Here is a 20579-nt window from a genome sequence, read left to right as displayed (position 1 = left end):
TGCAAATCCAACTACTAGATGAAGAATTTTGAGGAAAATTATTTTTTGCAACATTCAAAATATATTCTGATCGATCAATCTCCAATTTATGCAAAAAGAACTTCAATGTTTTTTTAAGGTGATAGTTTATTAACTGTACTGCAAATTGACGTATAAAAAATTCGAAATATATTGATGCAAAAAATAATTATTGATGCCAAATCAAGATTCATGTAGGAAAACACTTCAAATTAAGTCTAAAATTGTTCATTTGTCTTCACAATCTTGACTTCCGTCAGAAGTTTCAGCACTGGACTTAATGGCCTTGTCATATTTAAAATTGAGGCAGGCTACGTGAGACATGGTTTATAACTGAGGAAAACAAGAATTCCCATGGGGGATTTTTATAGTCTCAAGGTCAAAATTTATCTTTATGTGCCGTAGAGGTGACCAAGATGGGTAGACCCTCCCCGGAATTCCAAGTTAACCAATGTACAAGTAGAATCCCCCGTGGTTCCAACTCTGATGTTTGCTATATATAGTAGTCAAATAGCGGATCAGTTTATCTACTGTCTTTCACTTCCGTAAAATTAGAGGACCAGAATTATTCTGTTTTTCACGTCCCTACCAATGATGAAAATCGTTTTCTTGTTCGTTGCTGTCTTTTTTCAGGAGACCTCGGCAAACTTTCTGTGCTTCTGCAACTTCTTGCATCCCTATGGCTCCTACCTGTACGAGTGTCCATCCAGAAGCAGCCAGCTGATAGGGATCATCTACCCCCCGGAAAACACGGACCACTATGTGGACCTGTCCTCGCCCCACTGTGTGGCCGCATTTAACGCCCAGGCTCCCCAGGGGTGGGTGGCAATCTACTACAACAGCAACAACGTTAATAAGGTATATATATGGCAGAAAATATGGATGACTAATTCGAATGACCATGTAACTCATAAACGTTAATTAATCATTTAAAAGGTTTGAATAAATAAGCAATGATTACATTGCAAAATTAAGTGAAGTTAATTAAATGTGTATTTTAATTATAATACTTTAATGTTCTTAATATTTGTCATTTTTTTTCTCCGTTACCATAGTAACGGATAACACTGTCAACAGATTTATGTCGTCATGTCATTTTACATCAGTTTATATGCAGGCAATGAAATATTAAATAACATTTTATGAAATGAATCACTGCAAAGTATTTTATTTCACAAGAATAGACAGTCCTACAGAAGACAAATATTTACTTGATTTATTTCGTCCATTCATTTGATGTTAATCGCCATTAGGCGTTGGGTCGAAAGTTAAGGTGTCATGGGTCATAATTAGATTTCAACGTGGATAAGAAGTCGTACATCATATTCAAAATATTATAAGTGCTGTTTTAAAACTTTTTCAAAGTTTCAAATGGTACATTTTTTAAAACATGAAATGCATTTTGAAATTTCTTATGGTTTTGTTTTGTTTTAAATCTGTGCAAGAAAAATTTGAAATTAACATTTTTTAATCGGCATATTGTCCTACGTAATGGTTCTCAAACTGTTATCTTATCGCATGTCTGTTACATACACAGTTTGGTTATAACAACACCTAAGTTTTCTCCCAAGGAACAAGTACGATTCATTCCTAAAAACTTGCACATCTGAGATTTCCTTCCTCATATTTGTTAATCATGCTTTAAAACAATTAGCTTAGTGCAGTATCCATAGCACCTAATCAAAACTATAGCAAATACTCTAATTTTCTGAATGTTAAGGAAGATTTTTTTTATATTGTAATATATTGGAATCCACGTCTCAAACTGATGATCGTTTTATCAATTTTTGTTGTTAATAAAATGTAGTCGGCAAACCAAAAGCATGGTACTGTTTGCTATGTACTTATTTAGGTCAGACTACACGTTCCTTAATTTTATAATACTTTTTCCATGAATTTCTTATTGATTCACTACTTCTTTGACAAGCGTTCTTGCAAAAGATTAGGGTACCTTACCGGACATTAGTGCAAGGTACTAGAGTATGCAATGTCCTATATAATCTTACTAAAAATACACTTGAATTGCTGATGTAAATTTTTTTGGCAGAAATATATATTGAACATTTCAATGATATTAAAAATGATAATAAATACATGTAATAAATGATTTTATTTGGTATTTATTTATTTGGCCGTTGAAAATTTGAAAAATTATCATCATTTTTCGAGGAACGTGTCGTCGGACCTTAAATTGTAATCTTAGAAATCTTCAAATATTTCCTGAAATAACTATAAATACAAGTCGATATAATCTACATGTGTTTTAAAAAGAATTCTAGACAAGCAATTTAAAATAGGAAACATGCTTATTTCTCACTTTAATTGTTTTATTAGACTGATTTAATGAGAAATTACACACAGACTTAAACTGTATGCGTTTAATTATTCAACATTTTGGTAATATATTACTAGATTTCGTTTAATAAAACAAAGAATATGAAAGAACATATACTTACTGTTACTATGAATTGAACAGCCGAATATGCGTTTCAATTAATTTTTTCAAAGTAATGTTATCAACTTGCATATAATGAGATAGTAGTTTATTAATTGTAGGTACACTTATTATATATAGATATGATTAAAAAAATTTGTTTCAGCTCGGCTACATGTTCAAAGATTCGGGCTTTCTCGATAGGCAATGCCCGGGTACCCTCAGCTTCAATGTGCGTAAGTATACTAGCAATACATACAAATTCATAGTCATGCCGATTCCATTGTATACATGTAACCACTATGAAATATCCGTTTACATAATAGTATGTAAAACGTTTGTTTTGTTCTTTTTTTTCCAGAGAATGTTGTGAAATCTGATAAATGTACTCACCATATCGGACCGATTCCAGGTGAGATGTGCATGGTTTCTTATATCAAGATTTTTTATTTTATTTCTATTATATCCACGGCATCAGTATTTTATTAGTCTGTCCCAAGATATTTTTGCCGCATATTTTCTTAAATTATTCAATATTTATAAATACCCCTTGATTTAGACGATGTTCATTCAATAGTATAAAAAAACCAATAATCCCCTTTTGAAACGTTCTCTCTAGCTTGTCAGGTTTCAATACACGGCTAAAAATAGAAAGTCTACGGGAATTTTGCATTGCATCAGCCATAATTAAGCCCGGATGATAACGTTGAAAAATTATGCGAGGTATTACGAGTGACTTCCGAATGGTGAAAAGATGTCAACATTCATCATTATAAATCTCCGTAGGAAATCTGTTTTCGTTCCTGTGAATTTTGACGAGGGAAAAATGATAATGTGGAATGAAGTAACATGTATCTTGGAAATATTCCCTTTCATCCATTTCAATTGCACTTCTTTCACAGGTATGTGTATTTTTAATAAAAATCGTCTAAATGTGCGGCATAAATATCTTGGGACATACTTATACCAAAGATTATGACATTTAATTACCGTCCAGATTTAATAATCGGGATGGGAAAAGCATTGCGATGCATAGTTTACAAAGACAGCCAGTTGCTTTATATTCAGTAAACCTAGTCTTCTCGACGTTTCTGAATTCGATAACAACTAAAATTTACACGAGAGCCTGTAAGTTCCATATTTTTATAATTATAATTAATTTGCAAATAACTTGTTTTTCATGTACATGTATTGTCGCATATTGTTTAGGTTTGGTACTTCCGACCGCCACTGTCCCAACCACAGCACCCACACAACGCCCGACTGCGTGGGTCACTCTGCCTACAGCCCACCCACAGGTCAATCAACAGAGTAAGTACTACTCTCATTGATAATAAACATGATTGTCTCTATAATTTTGTACTATGAATTTTAAATGCTCTTTCAGTAATAGAAATTTATATCAGAATCTGATATCGTTTCGGGATATTCAATGTAAAAAAAACCCAGTTGTTTCAACGTCATTGTCCTATAAAGGGTCAATGTCACCATGTAAGAATAAAACTCCCAAACGTGTTGATATATATACAATACTACTGTATACAGAAAAATAATCGCCCCTTTTTATTTTCGCCCCTTTCGCCCTCGTTGTCAGCAGGCGAATTAAAGACAGGGCGAATTCCAATGTTTAAAGTTATTTCTTTAGTACGTAAGCGAATCTGGGCGAATTTGAGACGGGGCGAAACTGTTTGCAAGTGTAGAAGGGCGAAAATAACACAGAGCGAAAATAAGCCAGTATACAGTATTCCAAGTCATTCGAAAGAGTCGGCCAAATTTGAACGCTAGTTATCAAGATTTAAACGGTGTACAGTATTCACAAATCTTTGTTGTGTTAAAATGACGTGTTAGGTTTTTTTGAGGGTTTTTTGCACAAAATACCATTTTATTAAAAAGATCTGTTATAAATATTCGAAACTATCTAACTATGTTCATAATGAACTTACAAATAAAAATATTTCAATAGCAAAATTCTTTTACAAGTATATAATGCAGATAAACAAAAACATAGAACAAGTCTAGATGTCATAGCAAAAAACTGTGAGCTCTGCATCTCGCTTTTTAACTTGTCAGGTGACATTAAAATTTTGACCGATCATTTTTTAGTCATTCGAGATTTTAAACTTGAAAAATAAAATTTAAGATTTTCAGTTAATATTGCGACTATGCTTCTTTAAGAAAACTAAACCAGGGCATTGTTACGTTGTATAGTTCGCCCATGGGCTTGTCCTTTATTTTTTTTTTCTATTTTCATTTATTAGATATTTGTGATGGACGACGTCTAGAGATCGGCATAGTCCAGCATCTAACAGTATTTAATGCGGACTCGCGACATTGTCCGAACTCTGCAGTAGCTGACGAGGAAGGAGTGGTCATGGCGTACTGCAAAGCACCGGAAGTAAAACAGTGGAAACGACATACCAACGTAAGCTGTATATATACAAGAGTTGATTCCAAAGTATAATGTCACCAATGCGATAAAACCGACGCAAAGTATCAAAAACCCGCATTTTTGTAAGGACAAATTCATATTAAATTTAACTTTAATGGTATGATAGAGAATTAAATTTTTATTGGACTTTTTAAAAATTCCATGAGGATTACCTGCATTGTGTGACTATTTACTTTAATTCAAATGTTGAAACACTTATTGAGAAGACTATAAGTAAACCAAGACACTGCTACATATACTCTCTTATATCTGCGATTCTGAATGGAAAGGATAAAAAAGAAAGAAAAGCAAAGTTTCCATTTATATTTCTTTCTTTGAATTAAAGGTGATGAGCGACTGCAAATCAATTCCAAAATATTCCCCAATTTCCTTTTTCTTTGGAGACAGTGTGCTAGCTGGCACAAAGTCTGGAATTTTTATTGAATGCACGTCTTCAAGTTTTGTGGTTAGTATACTCACAGCTCTCTCTATCTCTCTCTCCTTCCTACTGTGGGTGGCTTTAACAATCATCAGAAAATTTTAATAAATTACAATTTTTTAAGAAACTGTTTATGAAATCTTTTGATATTGAAATGCATGATATAAAATAGAATCGTTCAAATGATTGCTAATTATAAAATGAAATTTACCCGATTTGACTTGCAGATGGCCCGCCAACTGTGCTCCAATATGTTTTTGGAAAAGGTGACCATCCCGCCATTCCTTGCCAGCCATTACCACGTCTTACAGTGGTGAAAAGTGGCCCTGAACAACACAACTCTACCATGTGACATACGACTTTAAAATGAGCTGTTTCTTGAAATTATTTGAATAAATATACATGTTATTTGGTACTCCTTATTCCTTTTTTTTTACTACTGAGTCTGAAAAAATAATTACATGCGAAAATAAATTCATTTGTATAAAATCGCTAATTATTGTGGCAAATAGCACACATGTATATGGGAATAAGTACTGTTACACCGCACTTTGGAAAACTACTCACTTTGAAAAAAAAATTCAAAGTGGGTGGATTTGGTCCAAAATTTAACGCATTTTGAAAATTAAGGTGCGTAATTTTCAAATGTTTTGCCACAAGTCACATATCAGTTATCGTACATGCACACAATGATTTTAGCTAGATGTGAATATTATTATACAGCACTCCGGTTAAAATAATAATAATATGACAAAATAAATATTATCTTAAATAACGGGGTTAAAACGGTATAAAAAGAAAAATCGCAACAATACTTATTAATTTTGTGGAAACAATTCGCAAAAATTTACACCCGCAAAAAACAAAACAAAAGTACGCTTTGTATTGTTGATGTGTCAACATTCTCATTCAGTCAATCCAGTAGTCAGGAACTTTGAAATTATGAACAGAGTTATCTCGCTTTGAATGAATGAAGATTTCATTTTGAGGTATTTTGTTTATCATTGTACTACATTAATATGCTATATTATATTTTTAATGTGAATTTCTTTCATTTTATGCCACGTTACATCGTAGTTTATTTTCGATGAACTGATCTTATTGGCTCACAAAAATATTTAATTTTGGCGTGTCTTTTGGCACTTTAAAATGGCAAATAATAATATATATTCATGTATAAAATAGGTCCTTCTTAAACCACATTCTTTTACGGGAATATAAAATAACGGACAAAAAAGTCTGATCTCCCATAAGATAAGCAAATAATTAAATGTAAGGAGACGAACTTTCTGATGACATGCAAAAGCAAACGTTATTTAAATGCAAACAATACATCCGAACAAATTATGTAATTTGCATTTGAAAACATAAGACCGTTGCAATTCTTCCCACGACATCGCTGATACAACATTTTGTAAGAAAGAATTTGTCGACGCATATTAAATGCATACACATGACACTAAACTGTTCACTAAATTAAAAAGTAAGATTGATTTCTTGATTTGTTTTGTATTTTTCAAGGTGTCATTTTCTGCTTCCGAAAATTCTCACGAGAATAAAATTTTGTGGAGACGAAGGTTACATCACAACATTGAAAGTTCGGTGAAAATAATCACACCTAAGACATTGATATACAAAATCAGGTAGTATCAAGTGAATTCTAGATCAGTTTGACACCCAAGGTGTCAATTGCACTTGCAAATAGTTTGCAATGTGTTTTATAAACATCCTGGAGAATTCTCTCTCTCTCTCTCTCTCATTATGTCTCGATGGCCACATAGCATGTTTTAGCTTAATTACATATCTTCTTTCAGAGGCTGACAACAAATAATAACTTACATAATCTACCACAAGAAACGGTGTCACTATCACGAGAGTTCAGCGGGCACCTTTCTTCATACATATCACTTTCTCTTTTTTTTCCTTTTTTTTAACACTAAATTTACACAGCCCACCTCCTTCCAAATGTGAACTTTTAGGATTATCAACCTTGATCACTGACAAAATGTATGAAAAAAAGGTTTGATCTGAAAACAATTTAAGAAGTACACAACAAAAGCAACGTTTAGGAAATTTAAACAATTAAAAAACGATTGATAGAATCTACAAAAATGTAAGAGTGCAGTCTGCTGTGAATGTGGATTGGTAACTGTAACAGATTTGGTTTTAACACTCCGGATATCATAGGTCCATCTTCACAGCTCTGTAGTTTCTCCTGTCTCCGCCACCAATGTGTCTGTTGCGGTATGAACCGCAGTCTGATAAACGGTCTTTCAGCTTTACAACAAGATCGAATCTCTACCTTTACAAATTTAAAGGAGATGTTGAAATTGATAAAGCTCTGGATTTTTCTCCCAATAGATTTTATGTAGTCAAGTGTCACTTCTAATTTCTTACGTAGGGCCAAAAAGAAAACAGTTAACATTGATTCCGGGACAATGATTCATTTGTTTAATTTTGCATATCAAGAATGAATAAGTAAAATAAGTAAACCGATCAAACCACCGTACACTCACCTGATTAATATAAACTAACTACAAAATAATATATTCAAGATGGTGAGAGAAATGAAAATAGTTCTGGTAGAAATCAGAGTAATTATATAACAGAGTCCCACAACTTCCTTCCACCTGCTATGGTTCAACTTTTACGAAGAACAACCGTGTCTTGAAACCAATTAGTACATGTAGCTTACTTTATTCACATGGGTTCATAGCACCAATACATCCGGCTTAAACCTAATTCAAATAATTCCAAACTGTGTTCGGTCTAAAGCGCCGGTGTCCCTCTAATAACTCGTAATTGCAGGTATTCCTGTTTGGTTGGGTTCAATATTTACAAGAATTAGCATTTGTAATGGAGCTTGGTATCCGCATCCGGCAGGTTTTCTTCTGTTTGTTGACCGGCAGATGTAATGCTTAACGAGAAAAACGCAAATACTAATAATCTAAATCTGAATACAAGATTACATCCTTAAATCAAAATTCACATTAGCACGATTTTTAGTTTTGTTACATCGTTGTCCATCCGTTGATAACGAGGGTGTAAGCCCGTTTAGACTGCGAGGTCTTCCTACTTATTCTATGCTCGCGGTCACAATGGGCTTAATCTCTATTGTAGATAAAGATACAAAAATACAAACGTCGCTCTTCTTACAGTAACAAATTATTGTAATATCTACGTGACATTGAAGTTCAGAGACCTCTGTATTTCACTGCCCTATTTAATTTCTTTCCACCAATTAGATCAGAAGTTAATTGGTACATGTAAGCTTATTCGTGCGATACTTCCTATTTTGCAGACATCTTTATAACCGTCGTCTGATCTTCAAAATACGAATTTACTTTTCATGTGTACCAAACTGTCTTCCTTTGTATTCTTGGAACACTGTTATCTCCAACATATTTTTAAAGTTATTCCACAGGGACGTACATTCTGTTTACTTGACCTGCTTTTTAATCAAGGTAGTCTTCTGAGCAGCAGCACATGAACTTGACATCCGTTTGCCACCGTCTGTCGCTTCAAAAAAGTCACGCAATAGAAAACATTTACCGTTTTCAACAGTTTGAATCCATCGGTTTCTAACCAAATCCGTTGGCAGCAACTAGAACTTCTCGATGTCTACCCCAGATTGTGGAAAACATCAGAGGAGTTCCGATTGTGTTTGAAATGCGTGTTCGAATACCCTCTGACGAGTTTTATGACGAAAATGTTTTAGAATATTGGACAGGTCGGTAAAATACCGAACCACTGGAATGGCACTAAGAGTTATATGTACATACACCATGTTAAAGCTTTAGGTCAATATCTAAGTATTAATGAAACCAACCTCCTCGAAATGACGTTAAAACTGATTACGTTATCTCTGTTTTGAAGTCAGAAAACATAATTGATTCTTTAAAAACGAAGACCAAATCTTCAAAACTGACAATAGCGTCAAAAATTTTTGTTTGCGTTTTTATTTGCTTTTTTACACAATAACAAGAAATAAATTAAAAACAAATAAAACCAGAAACAGAAGAATATATTCCTGTCAGCTAGTCTACGTAATTCAACCTTTTTAATTCTATTAAGTCTAATATATTTTAAAAGAATTTTTGTGGTTTTTAAAAAAATTTAAAATGACATAATTCAGTTGGTATAAAAAGGTGAACTGCATGAAAAGTTATAGTTTGTGAATCATTTCGCCTTGTGTAACCATAAGGACACCAGATGTTTCATTTCATATTCTTAAGGTCCTCTATATTTACAAGTGTAACTGGACATTTAACACGGCATATGTCTTTCTGAAAATAAACTTTTCCAATGAGTGAATTTGTAATGAATCATTTCGGTCAATCTGACAAGATGTGACACTGTTTTTTTTTATGAAAAAGATCTAGAATACATGATATCTTGCTGATTTTAAGCATTTGTGAAACCTATCTGCTTTGATGGCTTTATGTCTTTTTACTGTAAATTTTACTTTTTTACAGTCACATTTCGTTCTTACAATTCTCCGAAAAGGTTGGCAAATTAACAACAAATGTTTATTCGGATTAGACACGCACAGTCTGTGATTTGATTTCAATAGCAGTGAAATCTGACCTATATTTCAAATAAGAAGATGAGAATTACAATTTGTTGAAATTTAAGCAGCTGTCTATTTGATGTTTCCCCTTTTCTAGTACATCAATTTCAGTAGGAAAAAATAAAATTTTCCATTTGGAAAGAGCTTTCAGAACAATTTTAGAAAAATTGCATGATTGTTGAATGCAATCAAGAATATTTTTGATTGAATTCTAAATTTGTTATCAGTGTTAGCTGGTATCATAACAAATCAGTGGGCATCTGCAACACAAAAACAATTAGATTGTATGAAGTCCATCAGTAGAACTCGAGAAAAAGATATCCTTTTCTGCGGACAAAAATCGCTCTCTAGGGAACATAAAATAATTTTCTTGTTTTGATTGCGAGGGTGTAAAAGTGATATTATTCGTACTTTTATAGTCCTTTATGAACAATAAATATGCGTCGAACATGCTGTTTGTCAGTATTGATGGATAGCTAGGTTTAGGTATTGTTTCTAGAAATGGAATGATCTTTCTAAATTCATTTAGTTTGTACTATTATATGGTATTTAAAGTTGCCAATCTACACTTTAGACCTAAACAGAGTTATTGCAAAGTGACTGTGCTTTTTCGATTTATCAGTGGCTATCATTCACAGTAGATGGATGTTGTATCAAAATGAATTGAATTCCATTGAAATTTCTAACTTTAATGATCGTACACAATAGTATATTTCAGTCATATCTTTCAATTGATGGAATTTAGAAAATTTAATAACAAATATGCATCGTTGTCTGACAAATTATTTTTAAGTAACGAATTCCAAACTTTTAAACAACTTAATGAATCAGAGTGTTTACATTTTTTACGAAGCGAGAAACCACCACAAGGTACTTGGTATTTTATCGAGTAATCTCGTTCCAAACTGAAAACATTTTTTTAACATGTCGTTTGACTTCCAATGGGAAACCAAATATATACCGATTCAGAGATAAATGTTAAAGTTTGAACTTTTTAAAAAGTTTTAAACAATCTGATGATGCGTGCAACATGAGCGCTGACAGATAAAACAAAGGGGGTTATTTCCTCACAAATCAACACGATTGTTACATTTAATAGAAACCCACAAAACATAGCAAAAATGTTCGTCTCTTTTATTGTATTTGTTTCCTTCAATTTATCATTTTCATCTTTTTGCATGTTCATTGCAGGATGATAAACGTTTTTCATTAAAAACAAAACAAAAACAAGAAAGAAAGAAAGAGACGTGCTTTGATATTTTACACTAAAATTGATTAAAATCTACCACCTTGAAAAAGAATTACAATGTTTCGGATCTATTCTCGTGATTGCAATAAAGCACAAAAGATGGCGACAACCTTTGATCTTGATATGGCTCCTACAACACATTCTGTGTACCTCGGGTGTCACCGAATACTCCTGGTTGTATACAAAAAAACAAAACCAACCCAGCTTTATCCCGAGATAAAACATCTCAAATGTGTTAGAAATACCCACTGTGATACTGATCGGTGGTCTAAAGGGAGTCGGCAACTAATCGGGGGTGTTGTTTATGAGAGGTATGTATTTATGTAGATGACCCCTGGGTTCTCTGTTGACTCCCACCCGCATATGAAATGCACTCGCAGACCTGAAATTGAAATAAAACTCTATATTCATGTATATATAAAGGTATATGCTATCATTTTTATATATTGATGCACCTATTTTTTTGCAATATTTTTTTACCATTTACTGTAGTTTTGATAAATGTAATGATTCATTTAATTTTTTAATGTTTGAAATATAGGCCTTCTTTGATTTGAATATAAACTTTATATAGTTAATTTTACTTTACAAAGATAGAATGGATCTATGCATATTTTTAAGAAAGCAGAATTAACTATAAACTTTTTAAAAAATCCATAAATTTCCCTTATAACATGTTTATATAATAATGCATTTTTATTCCCCCTCTCTCTCTCTCTCTCTCATATTCTCTCTCTGTCTCTCATATTCTCTCTCTCTCTCTCTCTCTCTCTCTCTCTCTCTCTCTCTCTCTCTCTCTCTCTCTCTCTCTCTCTCTCTCTCTATGTAAGTAATCAATATAACAGATCATTTTCACGCCCCTGACATGGCATGTGATTGTATATAACATCTCTATACCGGTCCCCACCTCGAACAGTGTGTGACAAATTAAATAACTGCGTTCAGAGTCGAAGTGAAGGTTTGGTACAAAGACATTAAAACGTTCATATATCTGTTGTCTGATAAAGGTCCAATTAAGGTACTTAGTTCATTGTAGATGAATCATTCTTTTAAAAAAAGGGAAATCTCGTTAAGTTATCTTACATATCATTGAAATGAATTCGTCAGTTTGGGGCAAGAGGAGACGGTGTCCTTACAGAACACCCAGAAAGATAGGTCAATGAGAGAGAAAAGCGGCCAATTTAGGGTCCAAGACCTGCAGAAACAACACATTGAATACTCAAAAACAAACAATAAATGTCATGATGTCTTAGATCACCTTGCACAAACAAACGAAAATGGTTTTTATGAATAGAGTTTTATGAATAAAAAGATATTTTTAAATTACATTGATATGTCTGCATTTGGCCTCAAACGTCACGTGTCATGTTTTCCTTGCACCATTTCTGTACAATTTGAAATGAAACATAAATTTTATTTCCTTATAAATGTCATAGTTTAATGTTTTGTGAAATGTGGTCATGGTTATAAGGGGTTTTAATAAAATGAGTAATAAACGATAATTTTTATGATTTGTAAATTTTAAAACAGAGGATGCCGAACAGCCATGTTTCAATTATAACGAATTTGATAGACGTAGATAGTATTTCCCAAGCCTTGTTTTGGCAAAATTGATCTAATTACATTCCTACTATGTGACATAACCTAACTTTTGGAAATTGCATCTTAAACGGGTGCAATTTTGAATGTCACCTTGCACTTTGACATAAATATCTTGCGTTATGTATTATTACATTTATTCAAATTACTGTAAACCTAATTTTATTTGCGTGCGAGAAATTTTGGCGAGGTTAGCGAGAGACTCGTCGTCGCGAATACATCTCGCCGCGAACCGGGCCTAGTCATATGGTGGTTATAACAACACGGGTCTGAATAAGGCTTGGTCGCTTACATTAGTCGTCGCTAACCAGGATATCGGAAGCATATCGCGAAATAAAGTCACCGCGAATAAAAGTTGGTTTACAGTAATCGGGTCAATATTTTGCCAAATCTAAGTTTAAGCAAAAACTGTTGTTAAAACACCATTTACAATTAGGAATATTAATTTCGACGTGATTTTTAGAAACTCTTATAGTTACATGTAATTGATTTTTCTTTTTAAAATTGTCTATTTCCCATTAGTTTATCATTTTAAAATTAAATATGGTACATATCCAAATTATGTCAGATGGAGCACGTTTGAACAATCAGCGATGTTTACCTGAAATGGGAATATGACCTAACAGTAAAGTTATATTTAAAATCGAACAGTCATTATCCAGCTTTAGTTTCAATTTTCAGAAGAAATAATAAATATACATTCATTTGGTATGAATGTTACTTTTTAAGAAAAAAAAACTCTTTAAAAGACAGAACAATGTTTGGGAATTTGACATCTTGGTGACGCTTTAAAAACCAACGAATATCTACAAATATCGGGTCATATATCAAACGAACTATCTTAAATTGGCAATGATAGTAGCATGATTGCAATCTCAAATCAAGTGTAGTTTCTGTTTTTTCAATAGATTATTCAAAGATACATTTTCATTTTATGTGTTGACATGTTGAACACAGGTCGTCTCTTCGAAGTTTTTAACAGGATTTTGAGTACTTTCTTTTTAACGAAAACCTGTTGCATTTTTACGGTTTTATCGTGATAATGTCAATTAAACAATGTGCATGTCTCCACTCTTTTTTTCCCTTCCCGCACCTGCTATGTGTAAAAATCCAAATTACAATCTGTCGAATAACGTGTCAAATATCAGACGCTGGACTGCATGAATATTCAAATTACCCAAACAAAGACCCATAACTGAGTAAATTGGGGCCCTCTATTAAATATCTGACAACAGAACACCCTCTATTGACTGCGACCTTTGTGTGAGGAGTTCCTCCTCTATTAAGAAGGTCTTGCTTTCGTTCTTAATTTAAGTTTGTCGACTTTTTAATTTTGAATAAACTCTGAATAGAAACGTTTATCTTGTAAACCCAATATTTCCAGCACGTGCCCCTGGCGGTGAGATCTTGCATTCCATTTGATGTCCCACAGGATGTGTTTATGCGTTTTCTTGTTACTGGATGAACAGCTGAAAGGAAGTGGGCGTAGGAAGCAACAGCTTAATGAGGTCAAAGCTGTAGATTTCAACTAGGAATATGTTTTACGGACGACACCCCTTTAAATCTAAGCTGAAATGTATATCAAAGTTAAGGAAAAACAATATCTAAATGCTGTATAATCCCCCTTCCTTTGAGCAATCGTGACCGCAAAACGCTGTCAATCATTTCTGATCTATGTTCACCCTAGACTATTAAAACAACAAACTTTTCGCATAATCTGTGACCAAATTGAACCTCAGACATGAAGAAACTTACAACTAACTAATCTTTGAACAGGTCTTCTTAAAGTTAGAATCCAAAGCAACTGGACTTCACAGTCAAGCTGGACTTTGAAGTGGAAACAACGACAAAGATCGTGGCCAACAGATGGACAGACAGGGATAAAAACAAGGGTGTCAGCTGGTTGATGCATTGATTTTTAATCTTCTGTAAATCGATCGTTTGATTAGGTCTTTAGACCACAGGGATTTCGGGATTAAGGCACCTGTCCTGGTGTGACCGCTACCAGCTGAGGTCAACAGCAAAGAAGTTTTGGGTTGTTCAAATCCTCACAATATCAATTTTCATACCTGTCCATAGATAATATGAATTGTGTAAAAATGAAACGACATTCACTATATGACCAATGTTCTATTTCGTTCCATGGAATGCCTTGCTTTTAATCTTAGCAACTTCAAGCTTTACAAAATGGAACAGAATGATATAGCAAATTAGAGTGCAAAAATTCTCCAACAAATTCTGTTGTTTCCGCTTAATTAAGTTTCTTGTCATATTTAGTTATACTTACAGTCCTTGATTCAAAACGAACTACATGTATATTCCAAGAAAAACGTTATGCTGCGAAATATCACTCATTTTTTGAATTTTTATAGAAGAATGGTACATATAGTTATGTATAACTGATGATCAAATCGACAATATTTTGAGAATTGAATATTTTTACTTTTGATTACGACATGTATCAAAGTTGCCACAAATCGAAAGCTTTGTTAGGTAACTTTTAAATAAAAGACATTCCACTGGGGGTCGCTTTAATCAAGAAAAAATGTCGACCTGATTCAGTGGGTTAAGAGATGACGGCAAGAGGTGATGGTCCTTTGATTCTAAAAGCAAACCAAGATTTTGGGGGTTTTTTTGAACGACGAATCAAGTATTTACCCAAAGCCCTTAACGTTGCGATAACAGGTTCATTCATAATTCAATATGGTGTCAATACTATCGCCAATCACATACGGTCTCTCACTTCAAATCGCTACAGATTTGTTTTCTTTTGTACTGGACAATATATTCTATCCTATCTCTTCTGATAACAATGCGCCTCTTTCATCCAGAAATCAAAAACTTGCCATTAAATTATAAATCAAAACTTAATTGGAGCACCCCGATAATGCTATCTTTGAGAATTTTATGGGACCACCAAAGTCTCTTTCACAATGCTAGGGAATTAACATACCTATACTGTCGTGCTCTGACGCAGTCCTAAGGTCTTTACATGCAGACTGCATCGCCTAGAAACTCTCTATAATGAATTCCTATGTAAAAAGCAATAAATTATTCGATAAGTGAACAAATAAAGTTATTTCACTTTGCTATGTAGAAATGAAGGGTCATGGGGTTTTTTTAAAGCAGAATGTAATGTTTTTATACGTTTTATTCCTTCCCTTCGAATTTTCAGTATATACATGTAACGCAAAGATTTGAATAATTCACAGGTATTCTTTGTTGATGAAACAAAATCGTAAAGAATAACGTGTGAAAAAAGAACATTTATTGCAAATAACATATAAATCAGAGAAAACAAAATGTTTATGGCCATTCCACGATCATTTCGTCGTTCTTCAACCATCCACGAGTTTGTTCTTAAGTTTCAAAGTAGAAAGTAGAATTATTTTGTTACATGAACATGAGCATACAGAAAGGTTTTTAATATTTCTTCATGTATACGTTGCATTGTTAATTTTTTAGTAATCTGGTAGATGTACATGTCGGTGTACATGATGTACATGCATTACTTCTTAATGTACATGTAGCTGGAGAAACGTTGACCGATTTGTTTCCACCAAAAAGCACCACTCTGTAAGCATACGAATTCTGTAATTGTAAACGCTCTAATTTATTTACCATTTAGCGGATAATCGTCACACCATAAAAAAAAAGAATCAATCAAAATTCTTTGATTTTAAAAACTTTTTGCTTTTTATATTTTTTTATGATTTTAAAAAGTAAATAAAAAGTCTCGTCATAAATTTCAAATAAATGCATAACATGTTCTTCAAAGAGAAATTCAAATACTTGTGTCACCGCTAAAATAATTTAAACGCATTAACAACATAAAATGATTTTTACATTTTCAAAACCATCCGATTTTTGGCACACGATGACAAACTTGGTGTCTATATTACTTTATAATTGTTCATGTCTCATTTGACTTAAGCGTTGCTTAGTTTGTAGATGCACAACTGATGACAGCAAAAACTATTTATTAATCATATTCTTTATCTACACGTATTGTGACCTGGGTAGAAAGAATTCGATATTTTAAAGTCGGGTAAGCAATCTATATTGTTGTGTTGGTGGGGTTTTTTTGGTCATAAAATAGACATAATTGATTTAAATGATGTATACATGTGTATATCTTGTTTGATTTTTAACAATGTTTTTTTCTTAGCTACCGTATCTCAACGTGTATGCATTAAATATGGTCCCATTCTTCTTTAATGGTGGTATGAATCGGCGAAGTTTTTTTTTAAAGTCAATCTACATGTATCCGTCAGTAATTGCACAAATTCTCATGAATTTTGATTTTTATTTAAATAGAATTCTGTCGTTATGCAAATTCAAGATTTAGAAGAAAAATATGTAACGTTTCGTCCCTTAACTTGTTTCATATTTTTAATTCGGGATTAGGAGGGGTCTTTTTAATGTAAACTGAGACGTGTTGCTGTTTAGAGTCGAACTCTCGACCTCCCACACACCGACCACTGATCTGACCAAACCCTCTACTTTTACATAGGTACGTGTACAAAACGCGATCCAGTAATCTGCACGATCAACTCTGAAAACCGGCCCCCGATATTTGAAATTCTATAAAAAATCAAGAGTAAACCGACGCATTCAGATTTTTACTTTAAAAATGAATTTTATGATCTGTATTGCAATTTGTAAGCTCTTTTTTCTGGAGATAACCCGCATTAATGAATTATTCATAGACAACCACAGGGAACATGGAGGAATGCACGGTTTCGTTATGTATTTTGGGGTTATTAAGAGGCAATGAAATTTATGACATGGCAAGCACAAAATCTTTTATAATAAAAATTATACAGGTGTCCTATGTTCATGTTAATTCAAATAATATTTACGGGGGCATCGTTATCTATGCATCTTTGGATTTTAATAATTCCTGAATAGAGAATAAATCTGAGAGGACTTTTACTAGATCTTGCCGGTAATGAAAGTCCTTATATTCGTCCTTTTTAAAAGGAAATAAAGCGTTGGTGTGAACAATTGCTGTGAAAATAAAAGGGTCATAAATGAAGGCAAGCGACGTGGTTTAGTATTATATTTAACACCGATTTATTTATCACCTAATAAGAGAAATTAAAAGGTGTCATTTTAGAATTGCAATACTTTTCACATTAAAAAAACCCAGAAAATGATCCATATGTTATATTATATTCTAATATGAGGGCATGGGAAAGTTTTCAATGCTATAGAAATCGCAAAAATCGGTAAATGAATACCTTCAACTTTTTTTTTACTGCTTTTCCAAATGCATTAAAATTTTATATGGTTAATACTAATTGTTTTTTACACCAGAAAAAATGACTTTTTCTGAGAAGTCTCTATCTCATGTTAAAATCATAAAAGTTAAAAAAAATATTATAAGTATAGAATATTAAATTTTCCTGATTGTATTTTTTCTGTAAATGTAAATATTTATTTCTCTCAAACCATATCAATGGTACATGATGTACAAAAAACAAAAATATTTACAAACGTACGAATGCAGGGTCAAGTTAGGAAGAGTACAGGGTTAAAGTTTTTCAGGGCCGCTTTCACCGAGTGACATTTGGTTTGGCCTTCTCACCTCAAGAACAAAGCAGGTCGCGTGATGGCCGTTTAAGTTTCGGCGTGGCAAAGTATAGACGTTAATATGGCGAACAAATAGTCTTTGTTAAGTTGAAAGAGTATATTATACAAGGCCCGTCTTCACCTCATCTTCAATATACATTGTACTTACAACAAATTATACTGTACACAGTCAGTAACCAATCAAATGACTTGTATGGACAATAGTGGCCGTTGTTTCTAAAACTTAAACACAGTGGCTGTATTTTCTATAATAGGGTATATCTTATTAAATAAATAAATTCTTTTTTTAATATATGCTTACTACTAGTTGGAACTAACAAGAGAAAACGCATGACCTTTTTTTCTTTTTAGATGCAAAAAATTTCTAAAATATGCTGCCTTCATATCCATTAAATTACCATACATTTTTTCATAAATCAGCTAATTCAATTAAAAACATATAATTTCACTTATTTTCCACAGTAGACATTGCTAATTAGAGCAAATTATTGATCTGGAATTAATTTCCGGTCTAGCATCACCTACCATACTAGAGCAGTAAACCCCTATCCTGAGCAGTCATATGCAATTGTCTACACAAATACTGCGTATATCTGAATTGTCAGTACTCGGATTAATCATTTCATACAAGGGGGTTAACTCAACAACAAAAGTTTAATGAAAATAACCAGAACTTTATGTCCAATGTATCATTCCATCGTCTGAGGAAACTGGGTAAATACTTAACAAACAGGTCAGATGCAGAGATCTCTTAAAACACGGAGTCTAGTAACACATAAAAGTGTTGATGAAGTGACGAATGGAAAAAATTGTGACGGGCCGAAGCAAAACGTCTAGCGTAGTGACAGTCTGTCATTATTCATGATGTTATAAGACTGATGATATGAAATTGTGGGGCAGGGCAGAAAAAGAGGTTCCAGATGTGTGCAAACAATGCTTCAAGTTGGTACAATACTTGAGTTCATACGCAATGCAGCCTTTACCTTATTCTCTTTATAGAAGTAGAATGGCAAAACCCACTTGTAAGCTATGCCTGTCCACTTCTCAAAAGAGAATACCTTAAAGCTTTACCTCAGCGACATACAGGTAGTATCTTATTAACTGTTTAAACAGATTTTACTTCAATAAAATTTGATAAACTTTGTTACATATTTTCCTTCAAAAGAACAACTTCAGAACCATCATCAATAGTGTTTTTTAAAGAGGGTATCGTTCTTACACTATAAAATTTTCCTTAGTAGCACTAATAAATACTTCATAAGCTTTGCAATCCGTATTAAGCAATAACATTAGTGTAAGCTGTAGGACTCGTATCTGGGTCATCAAACAAGTGCGCACAATCATGATATCCCCTTTTCATCATAGAACAAAAACTTCAATTAAAACAGATATAAGGTAGCAAGTCACTTGCACTCAGTATTGGAGGGGGGGGGTCTCCAAAATAAAAGTACAGAGAGCATCGGAGTGCATATTTTTCATTCTGTAAAAACAATGATTTGTAGCTAATGTTATGAAATGTCAAACTGTTGAGTTACATTTGGCTAAAAAAAAACCCACTAAATATTTTATTTAATTTGGTTTACATTTAAAGAGGTTCGCTCCTTAGGTTTTGGGTACTCATTTGGGGTCACCTCTAGTCTGAAAATTCTGCATCACATATTAATTGTAGTAGTATATTTATATTTTACAATGCCAAATAAACTATATTGAATAAAATTGTTTTTTAAAAATTACATTTTTACAGAGTTTAGTACGGGACTATATTTTGTTGCGGAAGGTTTTTGAAGAAGGAAATGAACAACTTTCATAACTCACTAGGGTTAGATTACTGTTACTTAAGCTTCTTAATTTTCAGCGCAGACCAGACTTCTAGATAGTTTGTCTATTACGGTCATGATGTTCTAAAAAAATATTTAACCAATATTTTGATATTTCTGTTGATATATTTTGGCATATTTAGCTTATATTAATATTTCATAGAAGTTCAGAAAAAATTAACTCCAATTTGGCCTAAAATTAGCTTATTTAATGCTATATCTCAAATTTTTGAGATGTGACACCTACTTGTTTTACCTTTAAATGAGACATTAAATGTATATCTATTTGTCTGCAAAGTTTTGGAAAGATGACATTTCTATTATTTTTTTTTATTTGCGTTATAATTTGATTACTCCAAAATTTGGTCACATCTGTTGTTTTGTTCATATGTAGTGCCCTTTGAAGACACCAGTATAGCAAGAATTTTTA

At 32.9% G+C, this 20579-nt stretch overlaps 1 protein-coding gene across 1 annotated transcript; it reads left to right on the top strand.

The window, feature by feature from the left end:
- Positions 1–523: 523 nt before the first annotated feature.
- LOC128189044 (uncharacterized) lies at positions 524–5734 on the top strand. The gene is made up of 7 exons (XM_052860454.1): positions 524–876; positions 2619–2688; positions 2814–2864; positions 3662–3763; positions 4711–4874; positions 5227–5346; positions 5547–5734. Exons 1-7 carry the CDS (start codon positions 610–612, stop codon positions 5634–5636), a joined length of 864 nt encoding a protein of 287 aa, XP_052716414.1. The 5' UTR covers positions 524–609; the 3' UTR covers positions 5637–5734.
- The last annotated feature ends 14845 nt before the right edge of the window (positions 5735–20579 follow it).

Source organism: Crassostrea angulata, chromosome 6 (genome assembly GCF_025612915.1).
Source record: "Crassostrea angulata isolate pt1a10 chromosome 6, ASM2561291v2, whole genome shotgun sequence".
NCBI classification, from domain to species: domain Eukaryota; kingdom Metazoa; phylum Mollusca; class Bivalvia; order Ostreida; family Ostreidae; genus Magallana; species Magallana angulata.
The sequence above is the reverse complement of the archived record's forward strand: the minus strand, read 5'-3'. Positions and strand labels throughout refer to the sequence as shown.

Excerpts from the sequence above, each read along its gene's own strand:
- LOC128189044 (XM_052860454.1), top strand. The coding sequence starts at position 610 with ATGATGAAAATCGTTTTCTTGTTCGTTGCTGTCTTTTTTCAGGAGACC. Across the intron at positions 2,689-2,813 it reads TACCCTCAGCTTCAATGTGC|AGAATGTTGTGAAATCTGAT; the intron begins GTAAGTATACTA and ends TTTTTTTTCCAG. Across the intron at positions 2,865-3,661 it reads CCATATCGGACCGATTCCAG|GTTTGGTACTTCCGACCGCC; the intron begins GTGAGATGTGCA and ends CATATTGTTTAG.